The 15,332-nt window shown below is 58.4% G+C and overlaps 1 protein-coding gene across 1 annotated transcript in view; it reads right to left on the bottom strand.

Moving 5' to 3' along the window:
- LRP5 (LDL receptor related protein 5) overlaps positions 1–15,332 on the bottom strand; it is a 109,805-nt gene that overhangs the window by 44,879 nt on the left and 49,594 nt on the right. Inside the window, exons 6-7 of the mRNA XM_079928957.1 lie at positions 7,464–7,860; positions 5,393–5,564 (exon numbers count right to left, since the gene is read on the bottom strand). Of these exons, the coding sequence (XP_079785083.1) occupies positions 5,393–5,564; positions 7,464–7,860 (569 nt within the window). The remainder of the gene's footprint in view (positions 1–5,392; positions 5,565–7,463; positions 7,861–15,332) is intronic.

A 15,332-nucleotide genomic window follows, 5' to 3' on the forward strand; every position in this document is an offset into this window, starting at 1 on the left:
AGGAAATAGACAGGATATACACAAGTCAGTGAGAGGAGAAGGCAGGGCTTCAGAACCAACGCGGCTGGAGAAGCAGCTAGGGTGCTGTCAGGGGAGCTTGAACGACCCCCACCCCTGCCCCCTGGGCCCCCATCCTCTCTGCTCGGCATCCCTCTAGAACACCGACCACCTGACGGGCTGCGGTTGTCCCGGTCACTGCTGTCTATATCTCCCCTTCTAGAACACTGACCCCACCAGGGCATGGGTCTGTCCTGTGCTGCTTTTCCAGCACGAGGTGACATTCAGTGAGTGCTGCAGGATGAACAGATGCTCGCCCAGGGGCGGGGAGCGGGGTTGAGGGAAAGAGGCAGCGCGAGCTACGACAGGACAGGAGTTCCACTCAGGGACGATCCGACAGGCAGCTGTGGGGAAGGAGGATGCAAGGATGGGCCGGTGAGGGGAAGTGGGGGACAGAGAGAGTGGGGGAAGGACTAAGAGGGAGAGGTCGCTTCTGATGCAGACCCGGTGTGTCCTGACTCCCTGCCAGGGGATCAGCACAGAGACCCCAGTTCAAGCCCAGAGAGCTCCCACCTGCTTTGGGAGACATGGCCGCTCACAAACAAGTGAAAAGATGATGATGATGATGACGATGATGACTCCATAGCTAAGTGAGAGCACAATCCCTGCATAGATGTGGAAGGCCTTACAGCCTCTGGCTGGGAGAGGCAGCCTCCAGGCCCGAACCAGGATGTTGCTGTTTTGGAAAGGAAGACCCTACACCGTGTGGCCAAGTGCGTGGAGGAGGTGAGCTGCTCCCATACGTGAGACCGTGGCGTGTGGCGGGAGGCGACTCAGGCTTCCGAGGGAGAGGGCCGGGGGCAGCTGGGCACGTGGGCTCAGGAAAGAGCTCCGGATGGAAGAATCTGCTTGGGAGAGGACCCACGCTGGGCTGTCACGGGCCCGGCACCTGCCAAGAAGCTGGTCAGAGGGAGAAGAGGGAAGTGCAGGGCCCGAGGGGCCATCAGTTAGAGACAGAAGAGGGAGACAGTGAGTCCGAGTTACTTTTACCAATAAAGTTGAACCCTGTGGCACAAGGCCGAAGAGCTGTGGCAGGTTGGAGGAGGAGAGGACACGCTCTTGGGTTGGGAGCCTAGCTGGGCAGGGAGGGGGAGGGGTAAACACGCAAGCAAAGGGCGAGAGGCCGGGTCCGGAGGATGCGGCTGGAGCCACGGGAAAGTCTAAGCACATGTGGGCAGGAACCTCCAACCCCAAGGGCTCTAGACTCAGGAGAGGGTTAAGGAGATGCCCCAGGGAACCCCCAGCCCAAGAGGGTGCGAAAGCAGGGAGCAGAGAGGCAGCTCTGTGGATGCAGAAAGAGGCGGGGGCTATACCCATGTCCACCCCACACGGCTCCAACCTGTGCCATGTCAGCACTGCCCTGGCGGTCCATCCCTGGTCCCTGAGGACGGGGAGGGGACCTCAGGGCTGCCTCCCAGAGTGAGCCAGCCCCGTGCCCACCCCCACCCCCAGACGGGGAGCCACCCCGAGCTAATCCCCCGAGGGGCTGCCGACCCGAGGCTGGCCTGAACCCGCTGTCCAGGACGCCGTCACAGGCAAGGCGGCAGGAGGCCCACCTGGAGGGCGGCGCGGCCCTGCCCGCAGCCTGGACTCGGTTGCACAAATCCATCTATGTGCCAGGACCGCCGTCCAGAGGAATCCCCACTTCGTGGACTCGGCCCTCTAGACCTTTGTTCTCCTCCCAGCTCGTCGGGGTATCAGCCACAGCTGCCCTGGGAAGTCATTTTCGGGACGGGCGGGCGAAGCGGGAACCTGACTGATGCCTCTTCAAAGGGAAGCCGGCGGACACAGCGTGGAGCTCCTTCCTGCCGGCGCCTGCGCTCGGAGCCAGGCCACGCGCACAACCACGCGGAACAGAATCCCTTCTCCCATCCAAAGCAACCCGGCAAGATATGCCCAAGAAACACGCTCAGGCTCCTTAGCATCTGTCTCGGGCATAACGTCTTAGAGACGTGACCACTGCTGGAAGCGTGTCCTGTCGCTGTGCTGACCTGGAAGAGCCCTCCCCTGACCGTCCCCCGGCCTGGAGTCCGACTGAGTCCTCAGGAAAGGAGACACGGCCCCTTGCCCTCGGCTATTCCCCCGAAGCCCATGGAATCCACCGTGACCCCAGCAGGGGCTTCTGCACCTGGGCTGGTGGCCTGATCCCAAGGTTCATGTAACATGTACCAGAGGAGCATCTGTTGGGCGTATTTACCAAGGTGACCCAGCACCTGGAGCAGAGCTGACGCCCACTGGGTGTTCAGCAGCAAACCCTGAGGCCCGAGAGTAGGGGGAGGGTGTCCACAGCAGGAACACATGGGCAAGTCCCCAGGCATGCTCGGGCCACCTCCAAGCAGCTCACCCTGGGGCATTTCACCACCGAAAAGAATGCCGGAAGGGTCTGCCCTGGGCTCCGGGCTTGACTCCAAGAAGCTGCCATGACCTAATGCACCTGCGATTCATGGGGGCGCTTCCCACCCTTGGAGTTCACACGGAGAACCACCTCTATGTCCGTCCATGTCAGTGGCTTCCCTGCGGCAGGGGCGGAGGGAGAGTCCAGCACTAACCCCGAAGCCGGGGTCAGCTCTGGACGTGTGGGCAGGCGGCCTAGGTCAGCGTTCCCAAAGTGTGTGCCACCGGAGGCGCAGCACGGAAAGAAAGGGGGCCGTAGATCGTGTAGTTGGAGAACACTTACGCAGTTTAGTGCCCCGTGGGAGGTCTGCTTATTAAAGTGTATTAGAGGCTCCAAAGAGAGAAGTGAGGCAGGAAAGCCTCCGCACGTTTCCCAAGTTTGTTGGATTAAAGAATCCCAAACACTTCCCATTCCTCTGTCTCTCTTTTGGGGCCTCCTGGTGATTGGCTCCAAATCAACAGGTGATACGCCTGTGGCGCATGTTCCCGGTTCGTCCGTACCAGCCACCGCGTACTCTGCCGGCAACAACTTTGTCACTTATGCCACGCCCCTCCCCCATCCTCCTGTTACCACGATGTCAGCGTTTTAGGGCCTCTGTTGGTTACCCCGAAGCTCTTCCCCACCTGTCCGCTCCTAACTTTGGTCCATCCCACTGTTCCATAACCACGGCAGGTAACGTTTATATTGCGTACAGTAGCCTGACGCTTCAGGCTCTGTCTGTGGATTGACTCTGAAAGCAGAAAATCAAAAAGCACCTACTTGCTGCATGACCCTGAGCAGGTTACTGTCCCCTGGGCCTCAGTGCCTCATCCACACGTGGGGACGATGCCACATACCTCAAAAGACTATTGTGGGACAGGCACATGGAAAGATGCTCAACATCACTCGTCCTCAGGAAAATGCAAATCAAAACCACCAGACACCACAGCACACCCGTGGAATTGGCCGTGATAATAGGAGAATTTTACAAGTGTCAGTGAGGATATGTTGACATCAGAGCACTCGCACACTGCTAGTGAGAATGTAGAATGGTGCAGACTGTGGAAGACAGCCTGACGGTTCCTCGGTAAGTTAAAGATAAACCTAGCATATGCCCCAGCAATTCCACTCCTAGGTACGTGCCCCCAAAGAATTAGAAACAGATGCTCAAATAAAAACTTGTAGACAAATGCTCATAACAGTATTATGCACAATCCCCCAAAGGTGGAAACAACCCACATGTCCACCAACAGATGAACGGATGAACAAAATGTGGTCTCTCCATACAATGGAGAAGGAATGAAGTACTGACACACGCTGCCACATGGATGAACCCTGCAAACATTCTGCTGCGTGAGGCCAGACACAAAAGACCACTGATCGGATGATTCCACTCACATGAAATGTCCAGAGCAGGCAAAGCCATAGAGACAGACGGGAGATTAGTGGTTGCCAGGGCAGAGGGGTGAAGAGCGGAGACTGGGGGCCAACTGCTTAACAGGTTATGGGGTTTGGGTGATGAAAATGTTCCTGAACTAGAGAGTGCTGATGGTTGGACACCACTGTGAATGTACTAGATGCCACTGAGTTGTACACTTTAAAATGGTTAAAATGGTCAATTTTATGTTTATTTTACCAAAAAAACCCACCCCAACCAACCCACTGCTGTGGGAGTAAACCGAGCGATGCCTGTAGCGCGTCTGGCAGTGTCAGCTGGACACGTGCATCCCCAACCCACTCCCGGGGTGGGCGTGGCTACGGACACGGTGGGCGTGGCCACGCCGCAGGAAACAGGGGTCTCGCCTTCAGGCTCAGAGGCTAGAGAGACAAGTGTCTTCAAACAAGATCCTTTCAAAAGTGACAGTTCATAGGGAACTCCAACAGGAAATGGTGCCAACTGCAGCTCCTTGGGTTTGCGTGGGAGAGGGATCTGCCCAGCCCCGAGTCCCCTTCGCGTTCCTGCTCAGAAGCGTGGCTTGAAACCCCGCGACACAGACGCACGGTCATAGTCTCGCTCCCGCCTTCCCCCTGCAAGCTGCCTGGTGGGGGTCTCCCCATGGAGCCGTGAGAAGAGCGAAGGTGACCCCCAGGTGGTGATATCAACGAGCAGTGATGTGACCAGAGCTGACGAGGATTATCCAGAAGCTACCGGAAGCGAGGGAGGCATCCAGCCGAGGAGAGGCACCAACGTCAGGAACCAATTTAACTACCGTATGGTCAAGAGCACCGCAAACAACGCACCCCTGAGCAAAACGCAAGATGCTAAAGAACGCGTACAGAGCACCACTTTAATCATGTAAGATCACACAAGACTGCGTGCTGTTCCGCGTGACGTCCACATAGTAAATGTCTTTTAATGCTCGGGAACGAATCGTCAAACTTAGGAGAGTGGTCCCCTCTGGCATCAGCTACATTATGTTTCACTTCTTAGGCTGGGTGGTGGGTATGTGTTATTTCTTTCTTTTATTATGACTTTGTATTTTGAAACAGGAAGTTGCACACGGAGTTCAGAGGGTTCCTGCGTACCCTGTCCCGGTTTCCCCCTTAATAACATCTTTTTTTTTTTTTTTTTTGGCTACACCGCGCAGCATGCAGAGTCTTAGTTCCCTGACCAGGGACTGAACCTGCGCCCCCTGCAGTGGAAGGGCGGAGTCTTAACCACTGTACCGCCAGGGAAGTCCCCGGTGATAACATCTTACATAACCACATACACCCTATGGTGCTGTTAACTCAGCTACATACCTTCCGTATGTCAGAAACACATCACAGTAAGTTATTTCTTCGAGGATTCTATTTGGCCAAACAGCATAGCACAGGCATCTATCTGCTGCCCACCTGACACGTATGACGGGCTGCAGGGGCGGCCAGGCCAGCCTCTGCATAAAGATCAGGGCTCGACGGCTGCAGCACTGCGCCTCCACTTGCGCTGAGCAGCTCCGTGGACCAACGAGGATGACTCACCTCGATTTTGTCCGTCTTGGCATCTCCCCAGTACAGCTTCCCCTCCTGCAGGTCCAGAGCCAAGCCATTGGGCCAGCCCAGGGAGGTGTTGACCAGGACGCGCCGCTCCTGCCCGTCCAGGTTGGCACACTCGATTTTGGGGTTCTCCCCCCAGTCTGTCCAGTACATGAGGCTGGAGAAGAAGTACATGTCCGTGACATTGCCCATCTGTCCCATCCAGGCTGCACCCCTAGGACTGAGAACAGCACCCACCCACCCACCACGCCCGAGCCCGTGTGCAGGACCAGGGGCTCCACGGGGACAGCGGGGGCTTAACTACACGGGGCGCTAGGACTCAAAACAGCAGACGCCCTGTCAAGGGACCCCGGGGAGGGAGGGGCTGAGCTCCCAGGGGGAGGAAGAGGCAGAGTGGAACCTCCTTCGAGTAGCTGAAGGGCTCCCACGTGCAAAGCAAAGCAGGCAACGCGCTCTCTGCGGCCCCGAGAAGCAAAGCGACATCCCGTGGGGCGCTGGGGGCCCTCCGGGGTGGGGGGGCTCAGCCCAGAGAAAGCGGCCAGAGCTGGGCCCTGAGCACAGCGCCCTTCCGGGCTGGCGGCCTCTCCTCTCCCGCCCCTGAACCCTGTGATCTTATACTTGACCCGACCCCGTTTCCTGAGGTCCTCACACTCGAGGCCAGGGGGGACCCCACCCCCACTTCACAGGTAATGCCCACAGAGGGGGGTGACTTGACAGAGTTCATCGGTGGCAGAGTGGGAGCAGGTCCCCATCTCCCGAACCCAGAGCCCGCATCCCGACACGGGAGCTGGCCACGAGCTCCTGCCTGCCTGGCCCTCAGACCCCGGGGGCCCGCTTCTCACCCCCACCCCCCCTCCCAGGGGGACGGCCCTGCCCCTCGACAGCACACAGAGCAGCCTCTGTCTGTCCACTCCCCCCCAGGCTCCGCGGTGCTGCTCGAGCCCTGGGCCTGTCCAGCCACAGCCCCGTGACCCGCCTCCGAGGGCTGTGCCGCTGGGCTTCTATAGACAGAGGCGGCTCCACAGCAAGAGCACGTCTGAAAGCCCCGGGGCGGGGACCAGAGTACAGGCTCCCTGGGCAGAGGGGCTGCAACCCCTGCCCCCCACACACAGCAGGCACCTTGCGGGGTCGCCTCACACTGAGCCTCAGCCCTGGGGCAATGGGAGAAGCACCTGATGCCTTGTGGGCACTCCGATGGGGCACGTGCCTCGTGGGCACAGTTACAGTCAATGCAGCTCAGTCACCCCCCAGGGACCTTCCCGGGACCAGCTGCCTTCCAGGGCTGCCCTCCCAGCCCCTCCAGGCCATCCCCAGGACGTGGGCCCACATCCCTCACTGAGGGCGGGGGGCTTCCCCTGCAGCCCCAGCCCCCAAGAGGTCCCAGCACTCCTCCCCTCTTGGGGCCTGCCAGTTTCGTGTTCTTGGTCATGAGGTCCCAGGAAGGCACTCAGCTGCTACCCTCTGAGCAGCTGAGGGTCTCAGAAAGGCTCCTACACTGATTGACCAGATTCACAGAATCCTAAATTGCAAAGTTGGAACCAGACTGTTAGGTCCAATCCCCACCTCCCAGCTGTGTGACCTTGGGCAAGTCACTTAACCTCTCTGGGCTTCAGCTTCCTCCTCCGTACAACTGTACCTACCCCACGGGGCGAGAGGAGGAGAAAAATGTGCTGGCTACGTGGAACGTGCCTGGCAGAGATCTGGCACGTGTGCAGTAACTGTTGCAGTGGCCACCACTCGTTACCATTATTAAACCAGAAATCACCCCAGTGGAGGGCTCCATCTTACAGGTGAGGAGATTGAAGCCCAGGGGGAGAAATGACTTACCCAAGGTCTCCAGGGTTTTCTATAAAGGTAACCAAGTTCTGTGTCAGAGCTTCTCAAAGTCTGGTCCCCAGATCAGCCCATCACCTGGGAGCTTGTTAGAAAGGCCAGTTCTCCTGAACCAGGACTCTGGGAGCAGGGCCCAGCCATCTGCTTCATCCTGACGTGGGAAGAAAGCCCCAGGACCACCGGCCCCCCGCAGCCTGGCTCCCACGCCCGCCCCCAGCCTTACCCCATCACGGGGTGCAGCACGATGGCGCGGGGCTCGTCCAGGTCCTCGGACACGAGGATCTTGCGGGAGGTGCCGTTGAGGCGCGTCACCTCGATGCGGTCGGTGCCCGTGTCCGTCCAATAGAGGTTGCGGGCCACCCAGTCGACTGCAATGCCGTCGGGGTCGTTGATCTCGGTGTTGACCAGCGTCTGGGCCCCCGACCCGTCCAGGTACGCCCTGCGGATGGCACGCACCTCGTCGTCTGTCCAGTACACGTAGCCCTCCAGCGGGTCGTAGTCGATGGCGATGGCATGCCGGATGTCGTCCACCTGCAGCACGATGTCTGTGAAGTCCGGCGTGTCCAGCGAGATCCTCCGCAGGTCCGTCCGCCGGGCCAGTAGCAGCACCTCCTCGGCCCCTGTGGACACACGAGCAGTGGGGTCAGAGGCCGGCGGCAGGACAGGAGACCGGGCCTGCAGTGGGCGTGGCAGGAGAGGGGCTCAGCCAGGTCCCCGGGGCTTCCTGGCAAGGACAAGTAATGTTAGGTGATGTTCGCCGAGATCTTCCTACACAGCCACTAGTTCATCCTCAGAGAGATCCGTGAGGCTGGCGCTATTTGTATCATCATCTCCAGATGAGACAGTGGAGGCACAGAAAGGTTAAGCAGCCAGCCAAAAGCCACACGGTCGTCTGGCTTCAATCACTGTGGAAGAGCTGCCTCCCACTCAGTCCCCCTTCTCCCCTGCAAGCCCCTCTCCTGGCCACAAACCAGCCCCAACTACCAGTCCCGCCTGGGCCCTGGGCTCCAGGCCCCACTCGCCCACCATGCTCCTCAAAGCCCCAACTGGACTCAAATGCCACCTCTTCCCTGAAGCCCACCCTGCCTCCCCACGCCCATCCGGCAAGGCAGCTTCGGGTCCCATGACCATACACGTCATCACAGGTCCATGGCTCCCAGGTGGCCGTCTCACCCACAGGGGTGAGCGCCCTGGGGGCAGGCGCCCCATCTCCCCCTTTGTCCCCCCAGCAGTATTGCGTACTGTTGTGTGTTGGTTTGTTGTGATTTCCAATCTGCTTGTTTACGACTTAAGTGAAGTTGTTTTTATCTAAAGGTGAATCTGTTTACGTGGAGGAAGCTGTGCCAGGGTGACGTCATCGACATGTCCTTGTCGATACACTCAGCTGGCGACGGGCTCCACTGGGGCTTCTCCGTAAGGACAATGACGCAATGGACATGGAGGCTTTAAATACCAAGGGTCTGTGAGGACTGGGCAAGGCGACTCCTGGCTGAGCTCCTGCCATGGACAGGCCACTCCTGGTCGGTGGTGCTGTGAGAGCGCACAACAGCCTCAGGAAGAGAGAAGACAGCTGTTCCTGCCCTGGTGAGGCGCCTCCTCGTAGGCAGCGGTACAGCCACGGAAGGGCCCCTGGAGTGACGACCTTCAGAGCAGCCCACCTGGCCCGCCGTCACCAGTGCTGTCACCTGCTAGCGACGTGCCCCGGCAGCAAGGGACCTGAGCTGGCAGCCAACACCCAGCTTTTTTTTTTTTTTAATTTTTTGTGGTACGCGGGCCTCTCACTGTTGTGGCCTCTCCCGTTGCGGAGCACAGGCTCCGGACGCGCAGGCTCAGTGGCCATGGCTCACGGGCCCAGCCGCTTCGCAGCATGTGGTATCTTCCCGGACCGGGGCATGAACCTGTGTCCCTGCAATGGCAGGCGGACTCTCAACCACTGCGCCACCAGGGAAGCCCAACACCCAGCTTTTAGTTGGACGGACTGACTACGGAGAGCCAACTCGTAGAAAGCTACACCTCAACTACATTTGGACTTGACATCCTTCACTTTCCCTTTGCCTGGAACAATAATGTAATTGGTTTGGAGTATATTATTTCTTTATTGACTTATTAAGAGACATTATCCCATATGGTATTGGCTTGTGAACTATTATTATTAATATTATAAATCCTAATTCCCACAGTGAACCTGTGTTAGATAAATTATTGGCAAAGACAGTCTTGGTCTCTGAGCATAACTTGCCGTAAACAAAACACATCTGACTCTGCCCTGGATCCTCCCTGGACTCATCAGAACTCCCAGCAGAAGTAGCCTCACGTGCTACTACCTGGAGCCTCACATGGACTCAGGGACCCCAGGGGTGCTGGCCAGCCGTGACTCGGACACCTCCGGAGGTGTCCTTTCTGGTCTTCAGACTCCTGCTTCCTTGAAGCAGGAAGATTAGGCTCACAGACACCTCTGGCACCCGGGGGCCACTTGCCTGGTTTGATGAAAGGCGCAGAATGGGGAAGGACCCACCTGAAGTTACACAGCTGTGAGGGATGGGGGCAGCCCAGCATCCTCCTTATGCCGAGGCCCCCAGGCCTGGGCTCTGCAGCCGACTGCCTGGTCTCCTCATGCCTGGTCCAGCCACAGCCCTCGAGCAACTGACCGGCTTTTTGTCACAGGGGTGGAGCCCTCAGAACCCAGCGTTTTACAGGGGTTCTGGGGCCCCCTGCCCTGCACTTCAATTAAGGGCAGGAACCCCATCCGGACTGTGCTGCTCTGAGGCCGAGTTCATAACCCGATCCTCCCGCTAGAGGGCGCGCACGGACAGCATGGCTTCACGAGCCCAGCGCTGGGGAAACTGGGGCAGATGGGGGGGAAAGGGAGGTGCCCAAGGTGCCCGGCTACGTCGGAAACGTCCCAGATCCAAACTCAGATTTCGTTAGAGGTGTCCATGCAAGTTCTGGTTTGGTATGTGCTGGAGGGAGGGGAGGGGAATTCTGCATTTCAACCGATCGTCTTCTGCTGGGCTCCATTCCCAAAATGTTCTGGTGACATCAGACCCGTTTTTCGAGGGCCAGGTCGCAGGCCTCCTCCTCCTCCAGGAAGCTGCTCCTCCCTCCCCTCCAAGTGGATGGACTGACCACACATACATGCCTCCTGCCCCTCTGCTTGCGCACCGCCCTTACTGGCTCACAGGGATTCTGGCACATTGCCCCTCTGCGCTCTGCAGCCCCCAGCACAGGGCCATGCCCAGAACAGGTGCTAACATCCTAGGACAAGCAGGGAGAATTCAGGGCAGAAACCTCCTGGCCCTGCCCCTGCTGTGTGATGCTGAGCAGGTCCCTAACCCTCTCTGGGCCTTAGTTTCTTCATTTATAGTGAAGAATCAGCCCAACCTGATGGTGTCTGCGTCCCCATTTAGCTCTGACATCAAGGGGACCATAAACCAAACTCTACGGAGGGCTCTGCCTTAATCTGCCACCATGGAGGCTGGGGGAGGGAGCTCCCCAGAAAATGCTGGGTCCCGATGGAACCAGACGCTTGGTCGCCAAACATATTTCCAGCCTGTTTCACCCGTCCCTGTTCCCATGATCCTCCAGACACAATCACCTGAAATAGCACAGTCCTCACACCAATCTCTGAGGTGTGATCACGCCCCATTTTCCTGAGGAGGAACCCGATGCAGAGAGAGGTTAAGCTCCCCGCCCAAGGACACACGGCAGCAAGGTACCACGAAACACTTCAATCCCCGGAGCTGGTACACGCAGGAAGCCCAAGATCGATGCGCTGGCCCAGCAGGCTCGCTCACCCCCCCGGTCTCTTTGTGGGCAGCTACACTAGGCCAGGTCCCGGACCAGGTGCTGGGGCTCGGGGTGGACACAAAAGATGCGGGAATTGCCCCCACGGTGCTCCTGGGGTCACAAGGCAGAGACCTTCAGTGAGCAAGACCATTAACGAATCAGTGCTGGGAAGGAAAGCTGGGGTCACGGGCACCTGTGAAGGGGGCCGGCTGAGACTGGTGGCGGGAGACTGGCCTCCAGCTGCAAGAGCCTCTGGGCTCCATGTGGCTGTGACCATGCAGCAGATTCCAGCAGCCTGTCCCCGTGGGCACAGAGCCACCAGGGGCGAAGTGTGCCTGGCGCCAGCCCCCTGGTAACCAGGTCAGCACAAAGCCTCAAGCACACCCCGCCATCAGGGAACCCCATTTCCAGCATTCCTCAGGATTAAGTCTCTGTGGCTGAGGCGGTAATTAAACTCTGGGATAAATCTGTAGGTGTTAATTGACTCCAAGGCTGGGGCGGGGGAGGTGTCTCCGACACCCTTGGGCTGCAGAGCCTTTGAGGTTTTTACTTGAGTTTTGCCGAGAAAAATGCAGAGAACAGGACCCCCAGGAAAGAGCGGCGGCCCGGCCCGTCTGCCTGAAGGTCTGAGCAGGCGGTGCCCAGCACAGAGGCGTGGGGCACGCCATCCAGGGCCAGGCCAGCGGGGGCAGCTGTGAAGAGAGGACCACGGGCCTGGGCCCCTTCCTTGACAGATGCTCATCAGGGCAACCTCCAGGGTCGTTTGTAGGGAGGTGTGAGCGGCAGCCTGCTTCGGGCCCCCTGGGGTGGGCGCAGGGCGCTGTGCCGGGGCCCGGAAGAAGAGAGGCCAACCCCCTCCCTGGGACCAGACACAGAGCCTGGGGAGGAGTTCGTTTAAACACCAGGGAAGTAAACTGTTTAGAAACTAACAGTTTGGCCAAATGGTTTCCTCTGGGGTTGTTTAAACAAACAGCCTGCCCCACAGAGCTGCCAGAGAAAGTGAAACCTTCCCTCCTGGCTGCGCAGAGGTCCCTGGAGCCTCGTCTGGGCAGGCTCCTGACCTCTGCCCCTCCCCCTGCACGCAGGCGGGAAAGAGCGGGGGCATCCGTGCCTCGGAGCCAAGCGCAGGGCACGGGGCACAGGCCAGGCCAGGGCACTGCCTTCCTGGCAGTATGTTCGCCTCAAAACAGAAAAGCAGACTGGACAGAGGGCCCAATGCCACGGACACGTCCAGCTCAACAGCCTCCCTCCCTGCCAACATCCATTCAGACCAAGCCACCGTCCGTTCTGGGGCACCGTCCCTGTGCCAGGCCCGGGATCGCGCAAACGAGGGGACACAGAGAAGGGCTGCTGTAACATCCCCACCAACCGGGTGGCTCGGATCAGCAGAGACTGATTCTCTCACAGTCCTGGAGGTAGAAGTCAAAACCCAAGGTGCTGGCAGGGCCGCGCTCTCGTGGAAGGCTCTGGGGAGCATCCTTCCTCGCTCCTCCCGGCTTCTGATGGTTGCCAGCGATCCCTGATGTTCCTTGGTTTGTGGCTAGATCCCTCCAATCTCTGCCTCCATCTTTACGTGACCTCCTCCCCTGTGTGTCTGGGTCTAAATCTCCCTCTTATAAGATGACCAGTCACTGGGTTTAGGGCCCATCCCAATCCAGCATGACCTCATCTTAACTTGGTTACAACTGCAAAGACGCTACCTCCAAGTTAGGTCACATCCACAGGCTCCGGGGTGGGGATTTCACTGTGTGTATTTGGCGGGGGTGGGGGGGACACACGCACGATTCAGCTCCCAACAGGTGCGGAACAGAGGGTAAGGGGACAGTCTCCATAGAAGGATGGGTTCAAGGGCAGGAACTCCAGACAGAAGGGTTGGCATGGGCAGCAGCGTGGAGGCCGGAGGGCACAGGGGCCGCTCTGCAGCCCTGTGGGCAGGAGTGGGGCTGACCATCGACCGCCCCCTCCCCGTGGGGTCTGGTCTGAGTTCGGAGGCTGGGTGCCCCCCGAGGGTTTGAGTGGTCCCGCAGGCCACGACTCTTCCCTGAATACCTTCTGCCCGCAGGACACCGGGGCAGCTCTGAGCCCACCGCTGTCTGCAAGGAAGCCTCGTGCAAATGGAAGCTCGTGCTTGTAGCAGGAGCCCAGCCACAAGACACACAGAGAGCCACCTGGAACAGAGGCCAGCAGGAAGCCCAGGTGAACACCCGCAGTGCTATCTCTGGACCATTCCAGCCGGCCTTCCGGTCTCCAGCAGGGCTCTGTGTGCTTTCTGTCAAGGGCCAGGTGGCAGACCCGCCACCCTCCAGACCCACCACGGCCACTTCTCTCAACCCCTCGGCTCCACCGCAGCCGCTTGAAAGCTGCCACAGATGACGGGTCAGCAAACGTGTGCAAAGAAAATGTCCTCCGTGGACACTGACATCTGAAGGTCCTCTCATTTTCCCAGGTCACAAAACACTCTTCTCGTGATGTTCTTTCAACCATGTAAAAATGTAAGAACGAAACTTAGCCCGCGGCTGCCCCAAAACAGGCAGCGAGCAATCTGGCCCGTGGGTGGCGGTGTGTCAACCCCTGCACGGGAAATACGTGCGACTTTTACAATATCAGAAATCAATTCTAATCCTGAGGGAAACTGCGTCAGGACGGAGAGCAGGTACAGAGGGGCTCTCAGTGCTCTCCACTCCACTGTCCTGTAAACTGAAAACTACTCTAAAAAACAAAGTCTGTTAAGTATTTTAAAGAAAGGTAAAAGGCATATAAATCAACAAGAAAACTACCCAGACCCCAACAATAAACAGGCAAAGACCATAAACACAAATTAACAGAAGAAAAAAAACACAACCAATAAACACGAAGAATGGGTAACTTCTCCGTAATTTGCAAGTAGAAGCAGGAGGCCAGTGGCTACCAGCTCGGTTGCAAGACGGGTTAACGCTCTGTTGGGGGGGGGGGGTAGCACGTCCCCCCAACCTCCCAGGGGACTGTCCCGGGCACACGTTTCCTGGATGGCAATGTGGCTCAGGGACCCTCTGACCCGGCAACTTCCCCTCTGAGAAGCCAGCCCAAAGCAGCAGCTAGAAATGCACATGGATTCCTGGTCACAGAGGGTCACTGAGGCTTGGTGAAAACAGCGAAACCCACACACCCGAGGGAAAGAACCTGTAAACGATCTCAAGATCCCACAGAAGGAAAGCATTACATAAATGAAGGGGCTGGGGGTCCAGGTCAGCCGTTACACACACCCCAGACAGCACACTCTGGAGAAGGGCAGAGGCAGGAAAAGCTCGTGACATGACAAGCAGGAAAGTCAGCCGTGATGCTGCACCTACAATACAAGTCACGCAGAGAGCTGCGAACGTGCGCGTGGAGAAAGGCCAGGACGCACCTCAAGACGTTAACAGCGGCTGTCTCTGGGTGGCTATCTTATTCTCTCCAGTATTTTTCTGGAAGTCTTCCTTCCTACAGTGAACACAAATGTTACTTTGTAACAAGAAAAAACCAAGGCTTTAAAAGAGGGGTGCACGTATTCGTCCTTAGAGGATCGCACGGTCTAGGTGGGGAGGTGGGTCTGGACTCCGGGGACCCACCGGGTCTTTCTCACTAGGCCACCTGTGGGGGGGTGGGAGAAGCGCCCTAGCCCTCCATTAAATTGCCACAGGCCGGGGTTGGGGGGACGGGGTGCGATCCATTCGACCTCCAGGTTCTGAGCTGTTTGGGGGTGCAGAACAACAGGAGAAGGAAAGGATGGGGCAGAAGCACCCACAGTCCCCCAGACAGCCCAGCAGGACACTGCTGGCGGTCGCCCAGTGTGGGAACCTACCTGAAACGGCCTCACGGTTAAGCCCCTCCAAGCCCCAACGTGGGGAAAGGGATTTTTCACTAAAGGGCAAAGTAACAGCGCATCCCAGGCAATAGACTGACCAAATTAACGCCGATGAAAGAGGCAGGGCCCTTGACCTCCCCGCCCTCCAACCCAGCGGGCAGGGTGGACATCACCTCCACCCCCCGCTGAACCAACTGCAGGTCCAAGGTCACGGCCCCCGGCGGGAAGGACCAGCCCCCCACACACAGAGTCTCACGCCCCAAGGTCCCCCCAAGGCCGCACCAACCCCAGAAGCTTCCTCCTGCCACAAGGGCAGAGCCAGGCCCAGCACAGGCCGCCCTCCACGCTGCAGTTTCTAAGGCCATAAACAGCTTCACAGCCGGCAGGCAGCTGGTTTCTTTTTGTATTTTAGCAATTGATTTTCTCCACTGCCCCCCGGGGGTAAGTGGTTGGACAAACACTGAGACCACAAGCTGGCACCCA

Source organism: Stenella coeruleoalba (genome assembly GCF_951394435.1).
Source record: "Stenella coeruleoalba genome assembly, chromosome: 8".
NCBI lineage: Eukaryota > Metazoa > Chordata > Mammalia > Artiodactyla > Delphinidae > Stenella > Stenella coeruleoalba.